The 21,148-nt window shown below is 35.8% G+C and overlaps 2 protein-coding genes across 4 annotated transcripts; one reads left to right on the top strand and one right to left on the bottom strand.

The window, feature by feature from the left end:
• Positions 1 to 11,091: 11,091 nt before the first annotated feature.
• Positions 11,092 to 13,789, bottom strand: LOC133875563 (uncharacterized). Its single transcript, XM_062313734.1, has 3 exons — positions 13,502 to 13,789; positions 12,931 to 13,119; positions 11,092 to 11,444 (listed from the first exon to the last, which is right to left on the bottom strand). The coding sequence occupies exons 1-3, from the start codon at positions 13,751 to 13,753 to the stop codon at positions 11,361 to 11,363; spliced, it is 525 nt and encodes a 174-aa protein (XP_062169718.1). The 5' UTR covers positions 13,754 to 13,789; the 3' UTR covers positions 11,092 to 11,360.
• A 1,092-nt stretch (positions 13,790 to 14,881) lies between these two features.
• Positions 14,882 to 19,063, top strand: LOC133875948 (pentatricopeptide repeat-containing protein At5g61990, mitochondrial). Of its 3 annotated transcripts, XM_062314238.1 has the most exons (3): positions 15,121 to 15,258; positions 15,372 to 18,449; positions 18,561 to 19,063. In XM_062314238.1, exon 2 carries the CDS (start codon positions 15,406 to 15,408, stop codon positions 18,103 to 18,105), a length of 2,700 nt encoding a protein of 899 aa, XP_062170222.1. In that variant the 5' UTR covers positions 15,121 to 15,258; positions 15,372 to 15,405; the 3' UTR covers positions 18,106 to 18,449; positions 18,561 to 19,063. The 3 variants fall into 3 exon arrangements, with proteins under 3 accessions (XP_062170220.1, XP_062170221.1, XP_062170222.1); XM_062314236.1 differs by having other exon boundaries at positions 14,882 to 18,335; XM_062314237.1 differs by having other exon boundaries at positions 14,882 to 18,449.
• The last annotated feature ends 2,085 nt before the right edge of the window (positions 19,064 to 21,148 follow it).

Genomic DNA, 21,148 nt, shown 5'->3' with positions numbered 1-21,148 from the left:
TCTCTTATCGCTTCCTGTATTTCTCCTGGTCATAAATACATGGGACTTCCTTTTATTCTTTTTTATAGATACGTAATATTGAAGTAAAGTCTTTGATTGGACCTCGAGGTCATGACTCATGTCAATTATATTATATATCTCCTTATAACAATTCACAACCAATTATATATATATATATATTCACATTTAATAATACAAATAATTCATCCTTAAGTTATATCTTGTTGTTCATTATCCTGCTTATTAATCTCACATGGAAAGTCAGATATATAGAACCTATATAGGGTCTACCATAGAAAAACGAGCATTATAAAGAATCACATTATTTTATTTTAATTATCCATTTTCATTGTTCAGTTTAAAATATATATATATTATCTACTTTTACTATTCTCAAAGAGAATAGATAATTATATTTAATTTTTTTATTAGTTTAATTTATGCATTATTGATCTATGATGCTCAATAAATTTGTTGGGCACCATAGCAGCTAACCTTTTTTTTTATATATCTAAAATAACGAGTCGAATGAAGCAACTTTTTTGCCCCCTCTTACTACAAACCTAGTTAAAATAGGATCCGACTTATGTGCAGTAGTAAAATAATTAAGGGTCTAGATTTAACCCAACGTTTTTTAGGCAAATGTTGTCATCGTGGAGAGCTGCTTTCCTTCTTCTCAATCACATGCATTTTTGTCCTCTCAGACCTCTCGTCCCTACTATTCATCTCCATTTTTACTATAAAACTAGTTAAAATAACTTTTGAGTAGTTTAGTGAGAATGCTATCATGTTAATTATTCAATAATTAAATTTAATTATGACTTACGTGTCAAGTGTCACGTGGACCGCACAAGTATTTTTCCTCGGGAGTAAATGTAATAAAATTAGTAGAATCTATCCCTAGTGAAATTGAAATTAATGGCTAGTTGATTGAGGTAACCACCCTAGTTTGCGCTTGTTGGGAGTGGTTGGGATTTTAGCAGCAAGGTTTAGTTTGGGGAACACATATTATAGGCTATTATTTTAGTGTTATGTACGTATCATTATATGTTTATGGACTTTGTGACCCTATTTAACTAACGACCCTGCTTACCACATGATTAGGGCATGGTCAATCAGGTACAATTAAATCCTGCAGTCTATTTGACTTTCAAAACGTTAACGTACCCACTGCGACAAGATGCATATATATTGCCTTTGCATGCCCCCTCCTTTAAACCACCCTTGACTGCTTCAAATTGGTAGCTTAATTGTCCTCGTCCTCGTTACCAATTGTTTTACGATTAATTTTGTATTTTGTTGCGAAAAGGATATTGGTAATATTTTTCAATATTTATATAAAGCCCACGAAGACGTAGCGATCCGCAAATGTCGTCGGCTTGACACACAACAACCCCAGATAGAGGATATCCCGTGATGTGACTATCTTAAAACATCTCGTAAAGGATATTGATGTCATACTTCCCGAGAGGTAGATACACCCCGAAAAATCATGACCGTTAAGAGTATCACAAAATGTGCGAGATCTTACTCCAATATGTTATGAGGGATTCGCGGAAAGAGTCCGCTCCGAGATTTCATTAGTGTCATTGTAATGTCTTAATTCCAAATTTTACGAAAGAGACTCTTATTATACTTGATTTTGGAGAAGATTCAAATTAAAGACAGCCCAAGCTGAACAAGGCTCATTGCCTATAAATAAGTAATTCGTACTATCATGTATCACTCTTCTATGATATTTGTGTTTTTCTATTCTATACGAATTGCTCTGCAAGATTTTGACTTGAACATAAGAGTGGTCGTATTTTGCAGTTATCGAACAAAGCCTTATCAAAGGCCACATGTCACCAATTCAAAATATGTTATAATAAAGGATTTTAAGAAAAAAATTAATTAATTAAATTTGAATCATTTTAAAAATTACAAAAAAAAACTGGTGTATATATATATATATATATATATATTTTTTTTTTTCAGAGGCTGAACAAAATGTCGGCACATATAAATATCGTGAGATGTTGAACGGAGAAGTCACGCGAATGACGCGATGGCGCAAAGTTGTAGTGGAGGGCGTACTGACTACTGCGTAGAGAGTTGGGAAGGGAAACGGGCGAGTGGGGCCGATGCGAAATGTGTAAAGAGCAGTGGTGTATGTATGGTGTAAAGCAACAAGTGGAGGAATCTGTGTCCCGGAAAGGAGGTATCATTTTCTGTATCCCTTCGAAACAGGCAAAGAAAATTCAAAAAATAAAAATAAAATCAGCCAACTTGTTCTCGACCTTACCTTTTATGGGTGGAAGATTTTTTAGGTCATTCAATAATTTACTTTACGCATGCACTCATGGGTTAAAGAATCTCTACCCTCTCTCTCTCTCTCTCTCTCTCCTCTGTGGGCTCCAAATTTATATTCATCTCTTTTCAACAACCCCCAAGAATCAACTTATTGTGTGCTACTGCTTACTAAAATAATAAAACTTTATATAACTATGGCAAGATTGAAAAATAATCTTAATTATATATAGTTCCATTAAAATGCTGCTCCCTTTGTTTTGTAATCAAATAATTTAACTGATATAGGCTTACGTCTTGTATTTTGTGCACGAATGCAAGCTGAAAATGATACATTTGTAATTGAAGACACGTAATGTAATATTTCTGGTTTGTATACTTTATCCACAAGTAATGAATACAAACGGTTCGAAGCCTAAACTATAATTATATTTAGTTACAAGACAAAGATTATGATTGATTTTAATATTTGGTTTGTAAAAGCAGATTTTTAATGATCTGACTCACGGCGGGTCACCTACATTAAAAAAAAAAAAATAATAATAATAATAATAAAAATATGATATCATCAAGGTTCAAATTGGAGTTACTACGATTGAGTTAGACATTTCCCACGTATGAGTAAAGCACGATAAAAATGAGTTGGTGTAAAAGAGCTACAACACATATGCCGTACCTTGGAACATTAGACACAAACGTGCTCATGTTTCAGCCAAGTATCTGTTGCCTGGGTGAGAAACTGTGACAACCTAGCTAATTGATGCAACATAAATTATTAAGATGCTCATTATTTCTCAATCGGTTCAAAGTATCATTTCAAAATTATATATGGATTTAAATTCGGGAAAAAATAAAGAACAAAAAAACTAGGAATTTACCTAATTTTGGCCGGCCGACATGTAAATGGGAAGTGGCATCAGTTTTGTAGTCAATGTAGTAAAATACTTGTTTGGACCATGGCATCCAAACATATGGTAAGCTAAACTTGTGCCACGTACCGAATAATCAACCCGCAGTTAAAAAGAGATGTATGGTGATGCTATGAATGACCCAATATCAAATATCAAATAATGTTTTATGGTTGGTCCACTGCACGGTACGACCCCTAAATGTCGAAGACATCCTTTCTTTCTCACTGAATCCTTTTGGGATGGCTTGAAATAAAATGATTTTTTCTCTTTCGTCCGTTAAAAAGATAAAATCTATTTTCAAATTAGGTTGAAGAAAAATTTATTCATAATATATACAATTTATTAAACTAACATTTCTTTTTAGAACTATTAACGGATCTAACAAAGACGGGAGGCTCCCTCCACAAAAAAGAAAAAGAAAAGGTTAAACATTTTTTTAGCCTTTAAATTTGTTAAAAATAATATTTTATATCCTTCTTTTTCTTTTATTACTTTGGCCCTTCAAGAAAGAAAAAAGAAAAATTAATACAATCCGACCCCTCTCAAGTTAAACTCTCTGTTCCATCTTAATTTGTTTAGAACATGTACGTAATTTTCATATGCTTATATATTTAATAGAACATATATACATGCATTTAAAAAATGCGTGCGAGACGGCAACAAGTTAATTAGACAATGATCATAAGAAAAAAGTTGTTATTTGACTTAGTTTACGTACACAATATTATAAGATACAATAAGGCTGTTTTGTTTTGTAGGGAAGCTTCTTCCGTAATACCTAGCAACTTGCAAAGACCCTTTAATTTGTAAAGAAAATCCTGAAACAAATGTTCCAGCTGCGCGCCTTGGCCTTAAAAACAATACGTAGAACCTGGTCGTTTGGTCCCTCGGTCCATCTTTGACGTAAAATTATGCCAAACCCTAAACAGTAAACAATACAAACTGGTTATTAATGGCCTCCCCGATGCAGAAGAAATAGCTGAGCACACTAAACAAAATAAAACCAATATTTAATAATGTTTTATTTGTTACAACAGTTGACCAAGTGTTTGCAAGATATCATAACAAAAATGCTTGTGAGTAGACCGACAGAAATAACTCCTGTGCTTGTAAGTTAGTTATAGTATGAATCAAATACAATCAAATCAAATTTAATTTGTAGGATATAACAATAATTATAATAAATCTCTTAAATCAAATCCCTAAATATTCTCTAACAAGATAAAACAAAAATGAGACAATAGTCCATTTTTACTTGATGATCGTCTTTTCTATTATGAATATTCCCTACATCCCACGACTCAAATCTTGGAGACGGTTATTAACACGGCTTAAGAAGGAATTTAGCGTGAACCAGTTGTTCAACTGTTCTCGGATTGGTTGGTTGATGGACTAAAGACCATGTCCACATGCCAACATTTTTTTTTTTAACTATTATTATCATAATATTTTATTTTTCAAAACTTATTACGGTATATATAATTACGGGGTGGCGTTCTTATAGTCTAAATTACGGTATATATAATTTAAAAATTTTAAATATCGTAACAATATATTTATCATATCACAAAATATGCATATTAAATTTATAAAATATAATATAAACTGTAAATTGCATAATCTCAATTTCACCTGCGGATTATACTAATTAAAGTGAGACCACCAAACAACAACCCCTAACCTCCCATAAAAAGCCTTAATTAATATGTGTATTTTCTCTTTTTGTTGATGAAACAAAATAGGAAAAGTGGCAGTGAAAAAGTCTTCCTATTTGGACGCGGGAAGGACACACGTGTGGTGTGTGGACGGGGGGAGGAGAAGATTGAAAAAAGCATCAGCGTCGGTAGAGTGTGACCCACCGGTGAGGCTTCTCCAATCGGAAAGGATAGAAGAAGAACTGGCCTGCCCATCGATGGGCCCTACAACGTGTCCCCCTAATCAGCTGCACCAATCCAAGTCCGTGGGTCCCGCCCTCTCTCTGCCCCCTCTCGTCTCAGCAACTTGGACAGTCCCTTAATCCCTTCCCCCCTGACCCCTAACCCACAGACCAAACCAATCTGCCCTGACTTAAATACCTTTATTTTCTTTTTTCTTTTTTCTTTTTTCTCATATTGGGTTACCACACTTGTTACTTGTTAGCCACACGGCCCACACCCGCTGCCAGTCCACGTCAGCCACTCGCAACCAATAGCGGTTACGGACTTGAAACGGGATTCTACTGTGGTTTAGGGGAATAAATATTATATATATATATGTTTGAATACGTGGAAGGTGGAGCTGAAATGGGTATTGAATCCGGTTGAATAGCTTTACGAGAAACTGACTCTTGTTGATGGGCAAATGAGGTGCATCCACGTAGCGATAAAGTCAGTTTGGGGACACGTGGGTCTCGGAACTAAGTGCCAGAACGGCCTTGGACGGTTTCGGATTTATTGGGTTACGTCCTAATCCGATCACGCACGTTGCGTGACCATGGTTAGGTGGGGGATGGAACGTTACGGCGTCTGACATCAAATACCGCCCTAACATTCTAACAACGTCATATTTATTTACTTTAAAACCAAAACACTTTTTTCTTCTTCTTCTTTAATTACGTTACATTAATGCTATAAAAACACTCTCATTTTATTCTTTCTCATCAAATCTCTAACGTGACAACACCACTTGCATTATTATTGTTATGAAGTAGAGTGAAAGAATTAAAATGAGAGTGAGTGGTCGGTATTAACAAGTTGGACGTCAGGGTGGTTATGGTCACTTGATGGTGGTGTAATCACCTTCAGAAATTTAGTTGGGGTAGCCAATAAACCTCAATACGTAAATAAGTAAAAAAAAAAATGAGATAATCGAGAGAGAAATATAGGAAGATGATTAGCATTTTTTTATTATTGTTTTCAAAGTTGCTAAAACAAAACAAAAAAAATGGTTAAGTGAACCGTCTTTTTCTCTCTACTTTTGTCATTTTCGTGAGAATTCTGATTGGCTATGTAGGGAAAAAAAAAAAAAAAATTATAACAACATACATGGTATTTACTCATAGTTTTTGGCCTCATTGTTGGAGGTTCGGTACTAATGATTTTGAAGTAGTGGTTAAAGTAATGATAATAATGGAGGCAATCGAAGCTATTTTAATGAATAAAAATAAGAAGGGGGCGACAATCCTCATTGGTGTTAGGAAAAGCAACAAAAAGAAGAGGCAAAGTAGTGGGCGTGAGAGGGTGAGGAGGGGTGCACAAGGATTGGTGTGGAGGGGTTATAGAGGACCGGACACTAATCTTGGCGATAAGATTCTTAATTATTAATTATTAATTATCATGGGATTAGAGGATTAAACTATACAAGTGGAGGCTTGCACGTCTGGTTTAAGTTGTAGGATAACAAATTGAGACAATTACGCCCCCTGGTCTTTGGCTACCCAATGTAATGTAGCTCCATCTAATTAGTTATTTTAGTGTAAAAATTAGTGATTCAGTTGTTTTTACAGTGTTCGTCAAATTTGAAAAAAAAAAAAAAAAAAAAAAAAAAAATCATGAAGAGACATGAACCGGACTTTAGAATGTAAATGCTTTGAAAAAAAAAATATTAAAAAAATCACTTTTTTTAATTAAAGTGGAAAAAAAATAGTTGAACAGAACATAAATTTTGGAATGCCACAGCATATGCTTTCTCTTTTGGTGGGTGGACTAGTGGGGAAAGACCAAAGGACTGCGTCAAATATGTCATAAAGGGCTAGAAAAATCAAGGAAATGGGCCTCCGTGGGTCCCAAAATTTTGGTGGGTGAATAGACAAAACCTAATATGGGAAATAACGAAGCTCCCTTCAAATTTACAGCCTCACCATATTCAACAGACTGGTGCATGCATGATGCATGTTCATCGCTTTGTGCTGTTTAATTACAATATGTATATATTTTTGTCAATTGATTGAACAGCCTGTGGAAAATAAATCTCACAATCTGGATTAAGTTGGAATCTTATCTGTTACTGTAATTAATTAAAACGACAACAATAAGAATATCGCGCTGACTAGGCTGAACATCCAACCAAACCGGGGCATATATGTCTACATGAAAACTGTTGTGAGTAATTCTACTTCAAGTCGAATTGTAGTAGTAGTCTTAATTTTGGGTTCAATAAGAACTTTGGTCAACAGTTCAACTCTTAGTTGAATGATGATATGACTCTCGGACCAAATCAAATTTCATGTACTCTTAGTTTAAGTGGGAGTAGAAAATCTAATTCATGGTTGCCTATTTGTTTATAAATAGACTCATACTTCAGCTATAAACTACAGACAAAATATTTTATGCATAGAGCATACTTTTCTCTCTCAAATACTGACTTAAGTATCAGAGTAAGATCCTTAAAAGGATCTCAAGAATGTACTGTTCACACCATACCGGAAACTGTCTTCCTTAATGAAGATAAAACCTTACTATTTCTGAAGATACGTAGAAAGTTCACAGTATTTGCGTATCATGTCACGTTCAAATTAATAAAATTTAAGAATTTTTAACCATCGTAACACACTTTGTACAATAAAGTTGATGTGAAAATGATTTTTATTTTTACTTTTTCTTATTTGCATATCAGTTTTACTATACAAAGTGTGTACAATTATTGTGCTGAAAACATTAGTCTATATGAATAGCACCCGCATTTATGAATTCTGACCCACATTAGTCGATATGAATAGCACCAGCCTTTATGAATTCTGACCCCGGCCGCCAACGAGATTCTTCTCTTTAAAAAAATTAATCATATTCCGAATCCATGGCATCATATATTCCTTTTTTTTTTTTTTTTTTTTTATATAAATAAATATTGTATCGATCTTCAAAAAAGGCTGAAACAAGCTATAAATATATAGTTATGTAAAATAATGAGAAAATGTCACCCAATTAATGCCCTAGCTTAATGTTTAATTAATTAGGTTGTGAACGTCGGAAAGAGAGAATTTGAATTTAGATGCTTGCGTGTCAAATTTGTGATAATAAAAGTATAATTTGAAAATAATTAAGCAACGTACAGTTCCCATAATTAATCTTATATATATATATATATTTGAAGCCGAAAACTTCAAGATTTAGATAACTAGCTAGACGTGTAACACACATTATTGATGCTTAATTAATTCGTTTGTACTAATTAATCAAACATTGACGGACGTGTTTTACTAGGTTTATATATATAATTATCTTGACTGGATTGCAACAACGTAATTCCAAAGAACGGGGCAGGGCATGCTTTTGCTTTGCAATTTGCAAATCATGTTTGTCTCGTGATATTCCAAAAAAAGAAAAACCCTAGAAAATATGAGAAGGATATCTTCAACTGATCGATCACCAAGCTAGCATGAGACAAATTAAGCAAATTAAGGCTGTGTATGTTAATGACTTTGTCTACTGATTAAGTTAATTAAATGACACCTAAAACTATAAAATTAATAATATTTGATCGATTTTAACTAATCAAATAATTTTGATTTTGTAAATAAAATCATAGAGAGTGCTTTGACATGTTTTAATATTGGAGCGAAAGTCAAGCCGAATTAAGGCACCAAAGGTTACGTTCATAAACCATGTACATATATATAAATAAAAGCTCACGTGTGACAAATGGAGGCACTGTCCCAACAAGGAAAACAGGTCAACAACAATGGTGTTAACGAAGAATGCTAGAGCATCTCCTTGTGTTCTCCTACAATGGCATAGATGTAATTTATCCAAAAGGACATAGATGTAATTTTTTTAATTACATCTATGTCATTCCAGGAAAACACCAAGAAAATACTAAGAGATGTTCTAGCATTTCTCGATTAATTCGGTCTTTAACCAATTTTCACATCAAATCAAACTCATAGGCTACGGTCATTAATCCTACACACCACGTGCTTATCATTTTCTGTGCTCATTATTTGATTGGGCCCGGTGGCTCAAGAGCTCGCTCCATTTATATTATTTGATTTAAGTATTTGTTTATTTTTTAATTCTTTAAGTGATTCGTTAGCATGTAAAAAAAAAAAATACACGCTTTTTTAATAGAATATTTTTCAATTATGTTACTGCTATTAAAAAAAAAATACGTGTTTTCCTACATCAATTTTATAAATTGAATCGAAGAAGATTTGTTTAACCCAGAGAAATAAAAACACTGTCCATCTATTTTGAAAGGAAAATGGTAATGCTTTCTTCTACTCAACGAAGAAAAGATAAGCTCGATCACTAGGGGCATGAGACATTTTTATTATTTATTTTTTCCGAGAAGATAAGCTCTAAGACATTGAAATATATATATATATATGTTTTGGGCGGCCGTTGATAATTAAATATGTTTGTGACAATGGCTTGTTCAGGTGCATGGTCGCATTACGAGCACAACAGCGTACTAATAATGCACAGAATGAGGGAAGCACACGACTTATAGCAAGAATGACAACATTCTACACTTAAACTTGTTCCATGGAAAAACATATTCCACCGCCCTGCGTTGTGTTTCATATTTAAAACTTGGGTAGGTGTCGGCTCCAACAGCGGCCATTGACGAGTCCTCTTGTACTCATCAAAACAATAGCATGCATGCATCTACTTCGTCAAGATTTTCGATCAACATGTCAGGTGGGCCACTGAACTTGTCATGGTAGATACTATGGGATCAAGTTTGAAATATGCACACCAATTCAATGTATGGGCCAGGGGACATGCAATCACTAAAAAAAATTGGCTTACAAGGATGTCGAGGTGAACCGGCAGGGAATACTTCTGAGGTCTAAATCATTAAGGACTTGGAAAAAATTTCCATTCATTGGGAGGAGAAAGCTTTGGATATGACCATGTCAAGTATCGCCCTTCGATTGGGTTGTCGTTCATAGAGGTAGATCACCGGCTCTAGAAATGGATGTTCCCAGTAACTACTCCTTTGTCGTGGGTAAGGTGACACTAAATGTCAATTGCCCTTGTGATGAAGGCCAAAAGAGTGGTGCTTCTATACTTGCTCCATTGTAAGTTACCTAGAAATTAGGGATGTACATGCTATGTAGTTATTTGTAATATTTGCAACCACAAAATACGGATATCACTTTTAGATATCCGTATCCATATCCGCATCATAAACATAATATTACATTCGTACGGTTATTAAATGTGGTCATCATTCGCTATAGTTAATGGACATTTGAGCCTATTTTAGTCTTTTGGGCCTCTTCGGGTTTCTATTAGAGCTTATTTTAAACTTGAAAATAATTTGGGCCGACTTTTAATTTTTTTTAAGCCCTAATATTTTGAAAATATGTTAATTTGACATTATTTTTGACTTTTTGTCAAAGGGTTATACGAGAAAGCAACACAACTAATCAAACCATCTACAACACCTATTGCACAATATAAAATATATATTATATAGAAAAACATCCGCATACCTTAAAAAAGTTATCCGCATATACGGATAGTGACCTTTGCTATCCGCATCCACGTTCGCATGTTCAAATTGTGAATGGGTGCTCACAGTTAATATCAATATGCATGTAAACCATTCTCGGAAATTCTGCGACCACATCATGGTTTGGGCCCTTTTTAGGTGGGAGGAGAAATTTGGTACTTCATAGCCTATTATGTTTCTTCTGCTGGAATGGAGTTGATGAGCCAACCTGGGTCTGGGCTGGTCAGCTTTTGGAAAGGGCTTCGTAGGTGGCTGGGCCTGGGGGGAGGTATCGTGGAGATATTATTCTACATACTCTAAACATGAATCTGATATGAATGGTCCAGATTGCCAGAGGGTGATCACTGCCTTCTAGCAGCTCACCGTCCAACAGCCTGACTTTGATGGTTGCCCTGTTCATTGAAATTATGCACAAAATATACAATACATTTTAGAAAAATAAAACATTTCTACATTGGCTTAGCTGATGTTATTGCGATTGGAAGATCTTTGTAGAATTTTTCTAAATATGTTCCCAACATTGACATCGTATCGTGCATACAAATGTTGAAATTCCACTCCTAAATCAGCCTATTTATGGAATTCCGAAAATGGTGCCCAATCTGCTTCCACACAGATGCCAACAGGAGATGGCATGGTAACTAATTTGATGCCATGGCAACCCATTTCCCGTTTTCCGTTTCTATCAGATTCATTATGTACATCAGGCATTGATATTTTAAGTCACTTGGAACTCTGTCTAACAGTTTCTTCAGCTCTGGCGAGTGCATCTGTGAGCACATCAATTGTCCAATCCTTCAAATCCTCCTGCAGAAAACAGGTAAACAAACATCAAACGTATGCATTATCATGTTCGTGTCACTATGATAAGGTGAAGAAAACATATATTTTCTTCGTGAAAACTACACAGATAATATGACTCAGTACACGCACAAGCACAGTGAAACTTTATTCAAGACAAGGAGAATTATTTTGTTCTGTAAACTTTCAGGAAATAACCCTCATAAAGGGTCTAAATTTGAGTGATCATGCAGAATCCTACATCTCTCACATGGAAACCGCAGGAAAACAGTTCATGTGCCATGACACCCACATATACTGGGCGGATAAAGCTTCATGAGTAAACATAATTTGTTTCTTCTTGATGCTAGGGGCTTCCTTGTATGGTATTGATTCTGTTGACACAGAAATATAAATGCAAGAAGATCCAAAGAGAAAGAAGGGACAATATGCAGTCAAAGCTGTAAATTATCAATGTAAAACGTCTTATGTTGGTGTTTAAGAGACATATGGTCGGGGTTTTCCACTATCCAAAAGTTAGAGATGTCTATCTCAACCATACTACTATTTTTATCCAAGAGTTAGAGACGTCTATCTCAACCATACTTCTCTTTTCTTTTTTTTTTAAAGTGTCGGCCTACACCATACTTGTCACAACTTCGTGATGTGGATGTCAAACAGTTCAGCAGCTGTGTGATAACCATGATAAAATCAAAATGATCACTATAGAGCATTCTATCTACCTAAGCTACGGCTTTTATGGGCTAGGAGAGAAAAACAGGGTACATGTATAAACGGATAAACCCAAGGGAACGAATTAGACAAGACATGAAAGAACAATTTGATAATGACGTAACGAGTTCGCAATTCCTTATAGAAAGCAAAAATTAAAACCAAACAAATTTCTTCATCCATCAAACTACTTAATAACCATTAAATACTGTAAGATTGACAGTACATTGTTGCTTATATGTAATCATTGCAATCCAAACTTTTCTTGCAAACACCCCCCCCCCCCCCCCCCCAACCAAAAAAAAAAAGAAAAAAAAACCCAAAAAGGAAAAAAAAAAAAAAAAAACCAGTCAGTATCAAGAAAACCGATTTGGCAAATGAATTTAAAAGGACACTGGAAATTCTCACATTCTAATAATTCCAGGACAGAATTATCAATTATGTATACATAAGAAGATCAAAATATAGCATTATTGATGACTTTGTAGAAGATGTATTAACCTGTACAGGTTTAAAGTTTAAAGACTACATAAAGCACTGCATTGGATGGTAAACAACCGTAGAGTCATATACAATCTCCATAAACAATGGATCATATAAAAACTAAGAAATTTAAACTTTAACATTCAGCAGACTCATCATTTACTTGAATGACGATATGTAAAGAATAACAAAGCAATAAAGATGTGAATGTAAAAGCCAGACTATGAAGAAGAAAAATTTGTGCACAGATATATTGCCAAAAAGAGGATATTAGATTAACAACTAGAAAGTGCCTCACCAAGCGCAATGGTTCTTCGGTTCGAATTCGAGCATTTGGTCGAGCGAGCTTGGATTCAAACGGAGTCCTGGGTCTCACTTCTCGAATTTCTTCCCACTCCTCACGGGTCAGCATCCTAACCGTACCTTGCCCTGCAGGCGCATTATTTATTTTCCGCTCAATCGTTTCTTGCGACTTCGACTCATCGTACTGCCACCCAGACAAGATTCAATCACACAAATCACTTTCCAATCTAAAACACAACAAAAGATAAACAGTAACGTCTACGTGGGTATTTAATCAAACGTTAAGATATGCCAACATGAAACCTCGACAACAAAGATACTAATACCCAACGTGGGCGCAAAATTCAACGAAGATTCAATAAAACTAACAATTTTCACAGACTAACTGCCTGTCAAAACTACAACAAGAGATAAGAGCAACATCTAGTTTGGTACATAATCAAACATGAGTTATGCAATAACATGTAACCCTCTCGAAAACAAAGATCAAATCTTTTCAATTAGTGCGAAACGAAATGAGAAATGGGGGGTTGGGTTCTTGTGGAAAATGAAAAAAAGAAGAGTACCATAAAAAGGATCTTAGCGAAGAGGGCAACGCCGACGACAGTGAGAATCATGGGCATGGAGGCGGTGTCGAGGTAGGCTTTGGACTCGGGAACTTCCACAAAGAGCTGGTCCTTCTCCGGGCTCTTCCTCGCCTTCCTCGTCCTCTCTAACTCCGCGATCTTCCTCCTCAAGCTTTCGCTTGGGCCGTCGCCGGACAGCGTGTGCAACTGTCTACGGATCTCCAACAGCCTTCGACTAAACCCCCTGTACATGGTTGGCTCTGATCCTCGAACTCTGAAACTAGGTGCAGCATTGAGCCATTGATATTGGTACACCTTCTTGGCTTGGGTTGGGCCCAAGGACTCGTGTCTTTTCTCTTTCTTCAATGGAAACACAAAGCAGGCCCATATCATTTTTCTCTGGCTTTCACTCTCAACACCAAGGTTGGCAAATTCGTTTTCACATATATGGTTTGAGTTTAATTGACAATATAAAATTATATAAGTCAATTATAATTTAATTTATTTAATTAAATGAATTTGTCCCTTTAATCATAATTCGCTAATTTCTTGTTAAATTCATGAGTCATGCAAAAATTTGCAAGTGTTAAATGTTACGTATTGAACTCAAGTCGTATCGAGACATGAATATAGGACTATATAAGTCAATCATAATCCAATCCATTTAATTAAACGAGTTATATCCTTTGACTATAACATGTTAATTTTGTATTAATTTGTGTCAAAAGTTCTTGAATAGTGTAAAAAATTACCTCATAATCTTCTATTAGCATTCACAATAGAATTTGTAATATCATATTTATTATCTCAAATTTTTTTGTTTCCTTAATTTATTACATTTCACCAAATTATATATTTAAACGCTAAATTTATATTATTTCATTAAAAATGATGATTACAACTTCACGACTCTTTCTATATTGGTGACTTTATAAAAAAATAAATAAATAAATAGAGATCATATTTTGCACAAAAGGATTGGATTGTTCAAAACTTGATGAAATAACTCTGTAACTTTACTTTCAAAACAATCTACTAATTCCAATCTTAATTTTCATTAAGCTACAGAAAAAACGTTTATATTTGCATCCTTTACTTTCAAAATCAAGTTTTAAGTTTTTTGCTTTAAAATTAATTAATTGATTTTCTTTTGTTTACTTTTCCTATTATATATTTATATCTTATATAATAATAAAATTATGACTTTCATAACAAATGGAAATTTCTTTTTTACAATTTTTTTTAAAAAAATAATAATTTATTGATACATGTGATTGAAAGATATTAAAATATTTTTGTTTAATGTGGTTTATCAAGAATAAATAATAATAATAATAGTCTTAATTTCTTTCGTGCTTACCCAATATCGCCATTAGTTTTTCTTCCGCTCCTTAGCTTAACAACAGGTGAACAAGCGAAGCTCCAACTCTTATGGTGTTATATACCATATTGTCTGTCTCAGTGTTTCTCCGATCGGAAAAGAAAAAATGGGTTTAATTTCACTGAGAAATTGCTGTACATTTGCACACCGAAATCGAAATGTTATCGCAAAAGCAAAAGCAACGAGACATGTTGTTAATCATCCCAAATCGTTCAACTTTTGCACCTCTCAGACCTCAAAACAAAGCGAGGAGGATACTGTCAAAGAAATTTTGGCCTCTCTCAAACAGAGCAACTGGCAGTACCTCATGGAGTCGTCGGGCATGCCCAAGAAGCTGAACCCAGAAGTGGTTCGGTCCGTTCTTTGCCAGAACCAGGTGAGTGACCCCAAACGCCTCCTCCATTTCTTTGACTGGTCCGCTTCTGTAATGGGTATTCCTCAGAATCTGAATTATTTTTCGATTCTGGCTATTGGTTTGTGCAATTCGAGGCTCTTCGCGCTTGCTAATGGCGTCCTGGAGCGGATGGTGGGAACCCGGAAGCCGCCGTTGGAAATTCTTGACTCTATTGTTAGGGGCTATACAGAATGTGGTGGGTCTAATGTAGTGGTTTTTGAGATTTTGGTTGATGCTTATAAGAAAATGGGGTTGATGAATGAGGCTGCTAGTGTGTTTTTGGAAGCTAAAAATGGTGGCTTTTCCCCTGGTTTGGTATGTTGTAATTCTTTGTTGAAGGACTTGGTCAAGTGTACTAGGATGGAGTTGTTTTGGAAGGTGTACGATGGGATGTTAGAGTCTAAGATAAGTCCTGATGTTTATACTTATACTGCTGTGATTAATGCGCATTTTAAGGTTGGGAATGTTGAGGAGGTTAGAAGAGTGCTTTTTGAGATGGAGGAGAAGGGTTGTAGTCCTAATTTGGTTACCTACAATGTGGTGATTAGAGGGTTGTGCAAAAGTGGGGCTGTTGATGAAGCTCTTGAGCTGAAGAAGTCCATGGCTGGGAAGGGGTTGGTCCCGGATACATATACTTACTCTTTACTTGTTGATGGGTTTTGCAAACAGAAGCGGTCGGAAGAAGCAAAGTTGATATTGGAAGAGATGTTTGACCTGGGTTTACATCCCGACCACTTTACCTGTACTGCTTTGGTTGATGGGTTCATGAAACAAGGTAAAGCAGAAGAGGTGTTGAGAATCAAGGACGAGATGGTTGCCCGTGGAATACAGTTGACTTTGGTGACATATAAGGTGCTTGTTAGTGGGTTCTGTAAGGTTGGTGAGATGAAGAAGGCCATAGCTCTTTTGAATGAGATGATTGCCATGGGGATAAAACCTGATACTCATACTTTTAACCTTTTAATGGATGGGTATTACAAACAGAAAAATATGCTCAAGGCTTATGAGCTGCTTCTTGAGATGAAGAAGAGGAACTTGGCACCCACAGTGTTCACTTACGGTGTGATAATAAATGGTCTATGCCGCTCTGGAGATCTGCAAAGGGCTAATCATGTTTGGGAGCAAATGATTGATGCGGGTATGAAGCCAAATGCTGTCATATACTCAACTCTAATCAAAGGCCATGTCCAAGAAAGCAGATTTGACGAGGCAATAAGGATATTTAAAGGAATGGGGGAGAAGGGCGTTCTGCCCGATGTCTTTTGCTATAATTCTCTTATAATTGGCCTCTGCAAGGCTGGAAAGATGGAAGATGCAAAGACTTTCTTAGTTGAAATGATTGAGGGTGGATTGAAGCCTAACGCATATACTTATGGGGCTTTTATTGATGGATATAGTAAAGTGAGGAATATGCAATTAGCAGATAGGTATTTCAAAGAAATGCTAGGTTGTGGTATAGCGCCTAATGATGTAGTCTATACGTCCCTGATTGATGGGCACTGCAAAGAGGGTAACGTAACCGGAGCCTTTTCAGCATTTAGATGTATGCTTGGACGAGGGGTCATCCCGGATGTCCAAACTTATAGTGTCCTCATCCATGGTCTCTCTAGGAATGGAAAAATTCAGGAAGCGATGGAGGTTTTCTCTGAACTCCTTGACAAGGGTCTGGTGCCTGATGTTTTCACTTACAGCTCTCTCATTTCTGGCTTCTGTAAGCAAGGTGATTTAGGGAGAGCTTTTCAACTCCATGAAGATATGTGCCAGAAAGGCATTACTCCGAACATTGTTACATATAATACCTTGATCAATGGACTTTGCAAGTCAGGTGACATGGAGAGAGCTAGGGAACTGTTTGATGGAATCTCAGAAAAGGGTTTGGCTCCTAATGGTGTGACCTATGCTACAATTATAGATGGATACTGCAAATCTGGAAATTTAACTGAGGCATTTCAATTAATGGAAGGGATGCCATCAAAGGGGGTTCCACCTGATTGTTTCATCTATTGTGCCCTTGTCGATGGGTGCTGCAAAGCAGGAAACTTGGAGAAGGCCCTGTCCTTATTTCAAGAGATGGGGAAGAAGGGCTTTGCTTCCACGTCTTCTTTCAATGCTTTGATTGATGGCTTCTGCAAATCCAAAAAGTTGGTGGAAGCTAACCAATTGTTTGAAGACATGGTTGATAAGCATGTGACCCCGGATCATGTGACCTACACAATTCTGATTGATTTCCACTGCAAGGCAGGAGTAGTGGAGGAAGCTGAGCGGCTCTATCTGGAAATGCAAAAAAATAATCTCATGCCAAATATTCTAACTTACACTTCACTTTTACATGGTTACAACAGCATAGGGAGCATAAATAAGATGTTTGCGCTTTTTGAGGAGATGGTGGCAAGGGGGATTGAGCCTGATGAAATAATATATGGCATGATAGGTGATGCTTACTGCAAAGAAGGTAATTTGATGAAAACTTTAAAGTTGGTAGATGATATATTGGTCAAGGGTGTGATCTTGAATAGTGATGTATATGATGCACTGATAGATGCCCTGTGCAAAAAGGAAAATTTTTCTGAAGTGTTAAAGCTACTTGATGAACTGGGAGGGCAAGAACTTTTTCTAAATCTTTCTACATGTAGAACTCTAATCCGCGGTTTTTGCAAAATGGGAGATATGGACAATGCAGCGAAGGCTTTGGAGAATATGATTAGATTTGGATGGGTTCCTGACTCCTGTTTGAGTGACTTAATCAATGAAGGCCACGATGATGTAATCTCTAAGAAATCTGTCGATATCTTGAAGCAAGCAGTATCTGGAGTTGCTTATCAAGCATAAGCTTAATTACTTAGAGAACTGGAATTTCTGCTCCTAGTGCTTCCTATCTATGGGTTCATGTTATCAAGTGCAGGTTCTGGCCTGAGTCGGGTGCTGAAGTGAATTAACCCGAAATTTGGTATAGCAGGTTGAGGTGACAGCGGATCTCGGTATCCACAATTTGCAGCTTCGGTATTGTGATAATCATTGTGGTTCTTCTGACCAAAGCAGTGGATTCGGGGCTTGGAAAGGTAGCACTGTTTTGTATCCTCTTTTGTTAGATAAAATCCTCAGTGATAACATTTTTCTTTTATGGAATGGGGTGGGTTTGATGACCATTCTATATGTTTCTTAAAGCAACTAAGGTGGGTTCGTTTACTATATTACTATGTATATCTGCTATATTTGAAGTCCCTTCTTCCGCTGCTCCTGAAAACTTGGATATATTGCTCTAATAGCTGTTTGATTTGGGACAGGTGGAAAGATGAGAAACGGAAAGGAAAGAGTTATAATTGGATAAATTTGGTGGTACGGGGTGCCAGCAACAAAGATGAAGGCAGGCTGTGATGATTGTGAGGGAGATGGATTGACTGGTGGTGATGGCAACATATATAAAACAATGAGGCCGATGAATTTGCTAGCAATACTTGCAAAAGTAGCAGCCAAAATCAGGAGTTGGCTTTTTCTTTCCTTTTAGTAAGAAAAGCTTGTTGAATTTGTGCGCTGGTCGTTATTACCATGAGAGAATTGAGATTCCTATTGATCATTCCTTACTATGTAGTTTCTTCCTTTGTAACTATGGCTGTTATTGCTCCAGGGGCTGATGTTGTTCAGCATTCAAAGTCGGTACATTTTATTTTTGTTTACATAATCTGCTTATGGTGCAACTCCTTGCCTGTTGAATGTCTTCATCACATTTGTCTGTTCAAATTCCATGGATTCTACAAGAACATCAAATTACAGGTATTGAAGGTTTGTATGTTTCGGTGTAAAATATTTTGAGTGCTGAATTTTTTTTTTTTTTGGGAAAAAAGTTGATATTTTCCGTTATTTGTTTACAATCTTGAAAACGGTTCGAAAAACATTTTTCGACATGTAGTTCGTACAGAAAATCTCCAAATATTTATTATATTTTCATATAATTTGAGGAGCTGCTAGGAAGAGAGACGATGAAAAGGAGTTGCGGAGGAAGTGTATGAGAATAGAAGGTCTTTGCGTTTGAGATTGAGATTCAATGCAATTGCATGCCCAAATCGCAAGTCCTTATAGGACCCACCTGCACAGGCATGTGTTTGGATAACCCGAGAGTTGCTCGGGAAGGTAGGTCATATAAGGGACCCTTTCAAAATTGCATGCCCAGGGTGTGGGAAAGCAACGAAAAATTATTTACACAAATGAGAATCTATTTTACACCTCGTAAATGTTATTTTTTTTGGTTAACTGGAAATATTTTCAAATTAGTCAATATTTTATATTGTGCCAAATACTCTAAAATAAGAAAAAACTTTTACACTAAAACAAACGGGCGTTAACTGAAAAGTTACTATCTATCCATGTGAGCTAGTAAAGATACGTGAGAACAGTTAATTGAAAACTCCTTCACCTCCGTTTCTAAATATTTGGACGCAAAAGTTGAGGTAGCGGGTGAATTAGACAGAATAACAATATAAAAAGTGTAATTGTATCTGTGCCAACTCAAGCGAGTTGATATTTTCCATAATAACTAAGGGTATACATGCAGGCAAATACTTACTGCTCGCATCCATACATGTGGATGCGGATTGCAAAGAGCACTACCCGCATATGCGGATATGAATAACGGTTTTAGGGTATGCGAATGCGGTTAATAACCACATACTCTTTTATATATTATATTTAATAAATCCACCAAAACGACGTTGTTTTGGTGTTTAATACCCAATAAAATTAAAACTTTCCACTGGGAGTGGGAAGTCTACACATATGACCAAAATGTGTAACTGTGTATGGGTATGTTCAATAAGAGATTTACTAGCTTTTAGAGTATTTCTGATTGTGTTATTTTAGATAAATAGCTATGTTTTGTGTTGTTTGATGCTGATCTTGTTATGCACATGTGCTATAGATGGTTTGGTTGATTGTGTTGTTTTTTTGTGTAACACTTAGACAAAAAGACAAAAGCATGTGAAATCAAAATATTAGAGCTTAAAAAAAAAAAAAATTAAAACAAGGCCAAAACATTAAATATTGACCAAAATTATTTTCAAAATCTTTTAAAATAGGCCATCATAAGACCCAAAGAAGGTTCAAAAGACTAAAATATGCTAATTACCTAATATGCAAATAGCGGATAATAACCGTAATATCTGTACAAATGTGGTTAATAAAAACATGATGCGAATGTAGATATTTAAAAGTGATATCCGCATTTTGCGGATACGGCTGCAGATATTGTAAATAACTGCATTTACATCCCATGCACACCCTTAAATTAATAACCGTGTTCTTTTTAGGTACAATTCTATTAATATTACGAGATGATCAATGTATGGGAATTTGATTCTACTTCATATTCATCTACATCAGTGATAATTTAGACATCCTCCATACTCATCTTCTACTACCGATACCGATCAACGTCGTTGATGATGATTCATGAGATTTTCAGTGGCTCCCAAAGGAAATAGGAGTTTTCGCTCATGATATATGAGTTGTCTCTGGAAGTACTAATTTGCATATTTTGAGGGCTCCATGAATTTGTAAGGGATCTAATAATAGTGGTTTGGGTTGTTGGGCTATTAGCGTCGGTGAGTCAAATTAGGGTGGTTGAGATAAGTCCTTATAAATAAGCCCATCTAAAGTTGTAAGAAAACTCGATTCTGGGAGGCCAGGCGAGTAATTCTAGAAGTACATTAAGTGTCCATAAAAAAATAAGATGGCTTTTTAAAATCACCATTAGGCGTGTGATTGATCAAATGGTGATTTTAAAAGCCACTTCATTTGTTAATGGACACTTAATGTACTCCTAGAATTACTCAGGCCAAGCACCTCGAATCAACTTACTGTAATTCATTTAAATTCAATA

The sequence above is a fragment of the Alnus glutinosa genome, chromosome 8 (genome assembly GCF_958979055.1).
Source record: "Alnus glutinosa chromosome 8, dhAlnGlut1.1, whole genome shotgun sequence".
Lineage (NCBI taxonomy): Eukaryota > Viridiplantae > Streptophyta > Magnoliopsida > Fagales > Betulaceae > Alnus > Alnus glutinosa.
This window is presented reverse-complemented; position numbering and strand designations above follow the sequence as displayed.

Bases quoted from the DNA above. Each gene is read 5' to 3' on its own strand.
- LOC133875563 (XM_062313734.1), bottom strand. From the start codon at position 13,753: ATGTACAGGGGGTTTAGTCGAAGGCTGTTGGAGATCCGTAGACAGTTG. The intron at 13,120-13,501 runs GTACTCTTCTTT...TCTGGGTGGCAG, and splicing joins TCGCTAAGATCCTTTTTATG to TACGATGAGTCGAAGTCGCA. The intron at 11,445-12,930 runs GTGAGGCACTTT...TGTTTTCTGCAG, and splicing joins CCGAAGAACCATTGCGCTTG to GAGGATTTGAAGGATTGGAC.
- LOC133875948 (XM_062314236.1), top strand. From the start codon at position 14,989: ATGGGTTTAATTTCACTGAGAAATTGCTGTACATTTGCACACCGAAAT.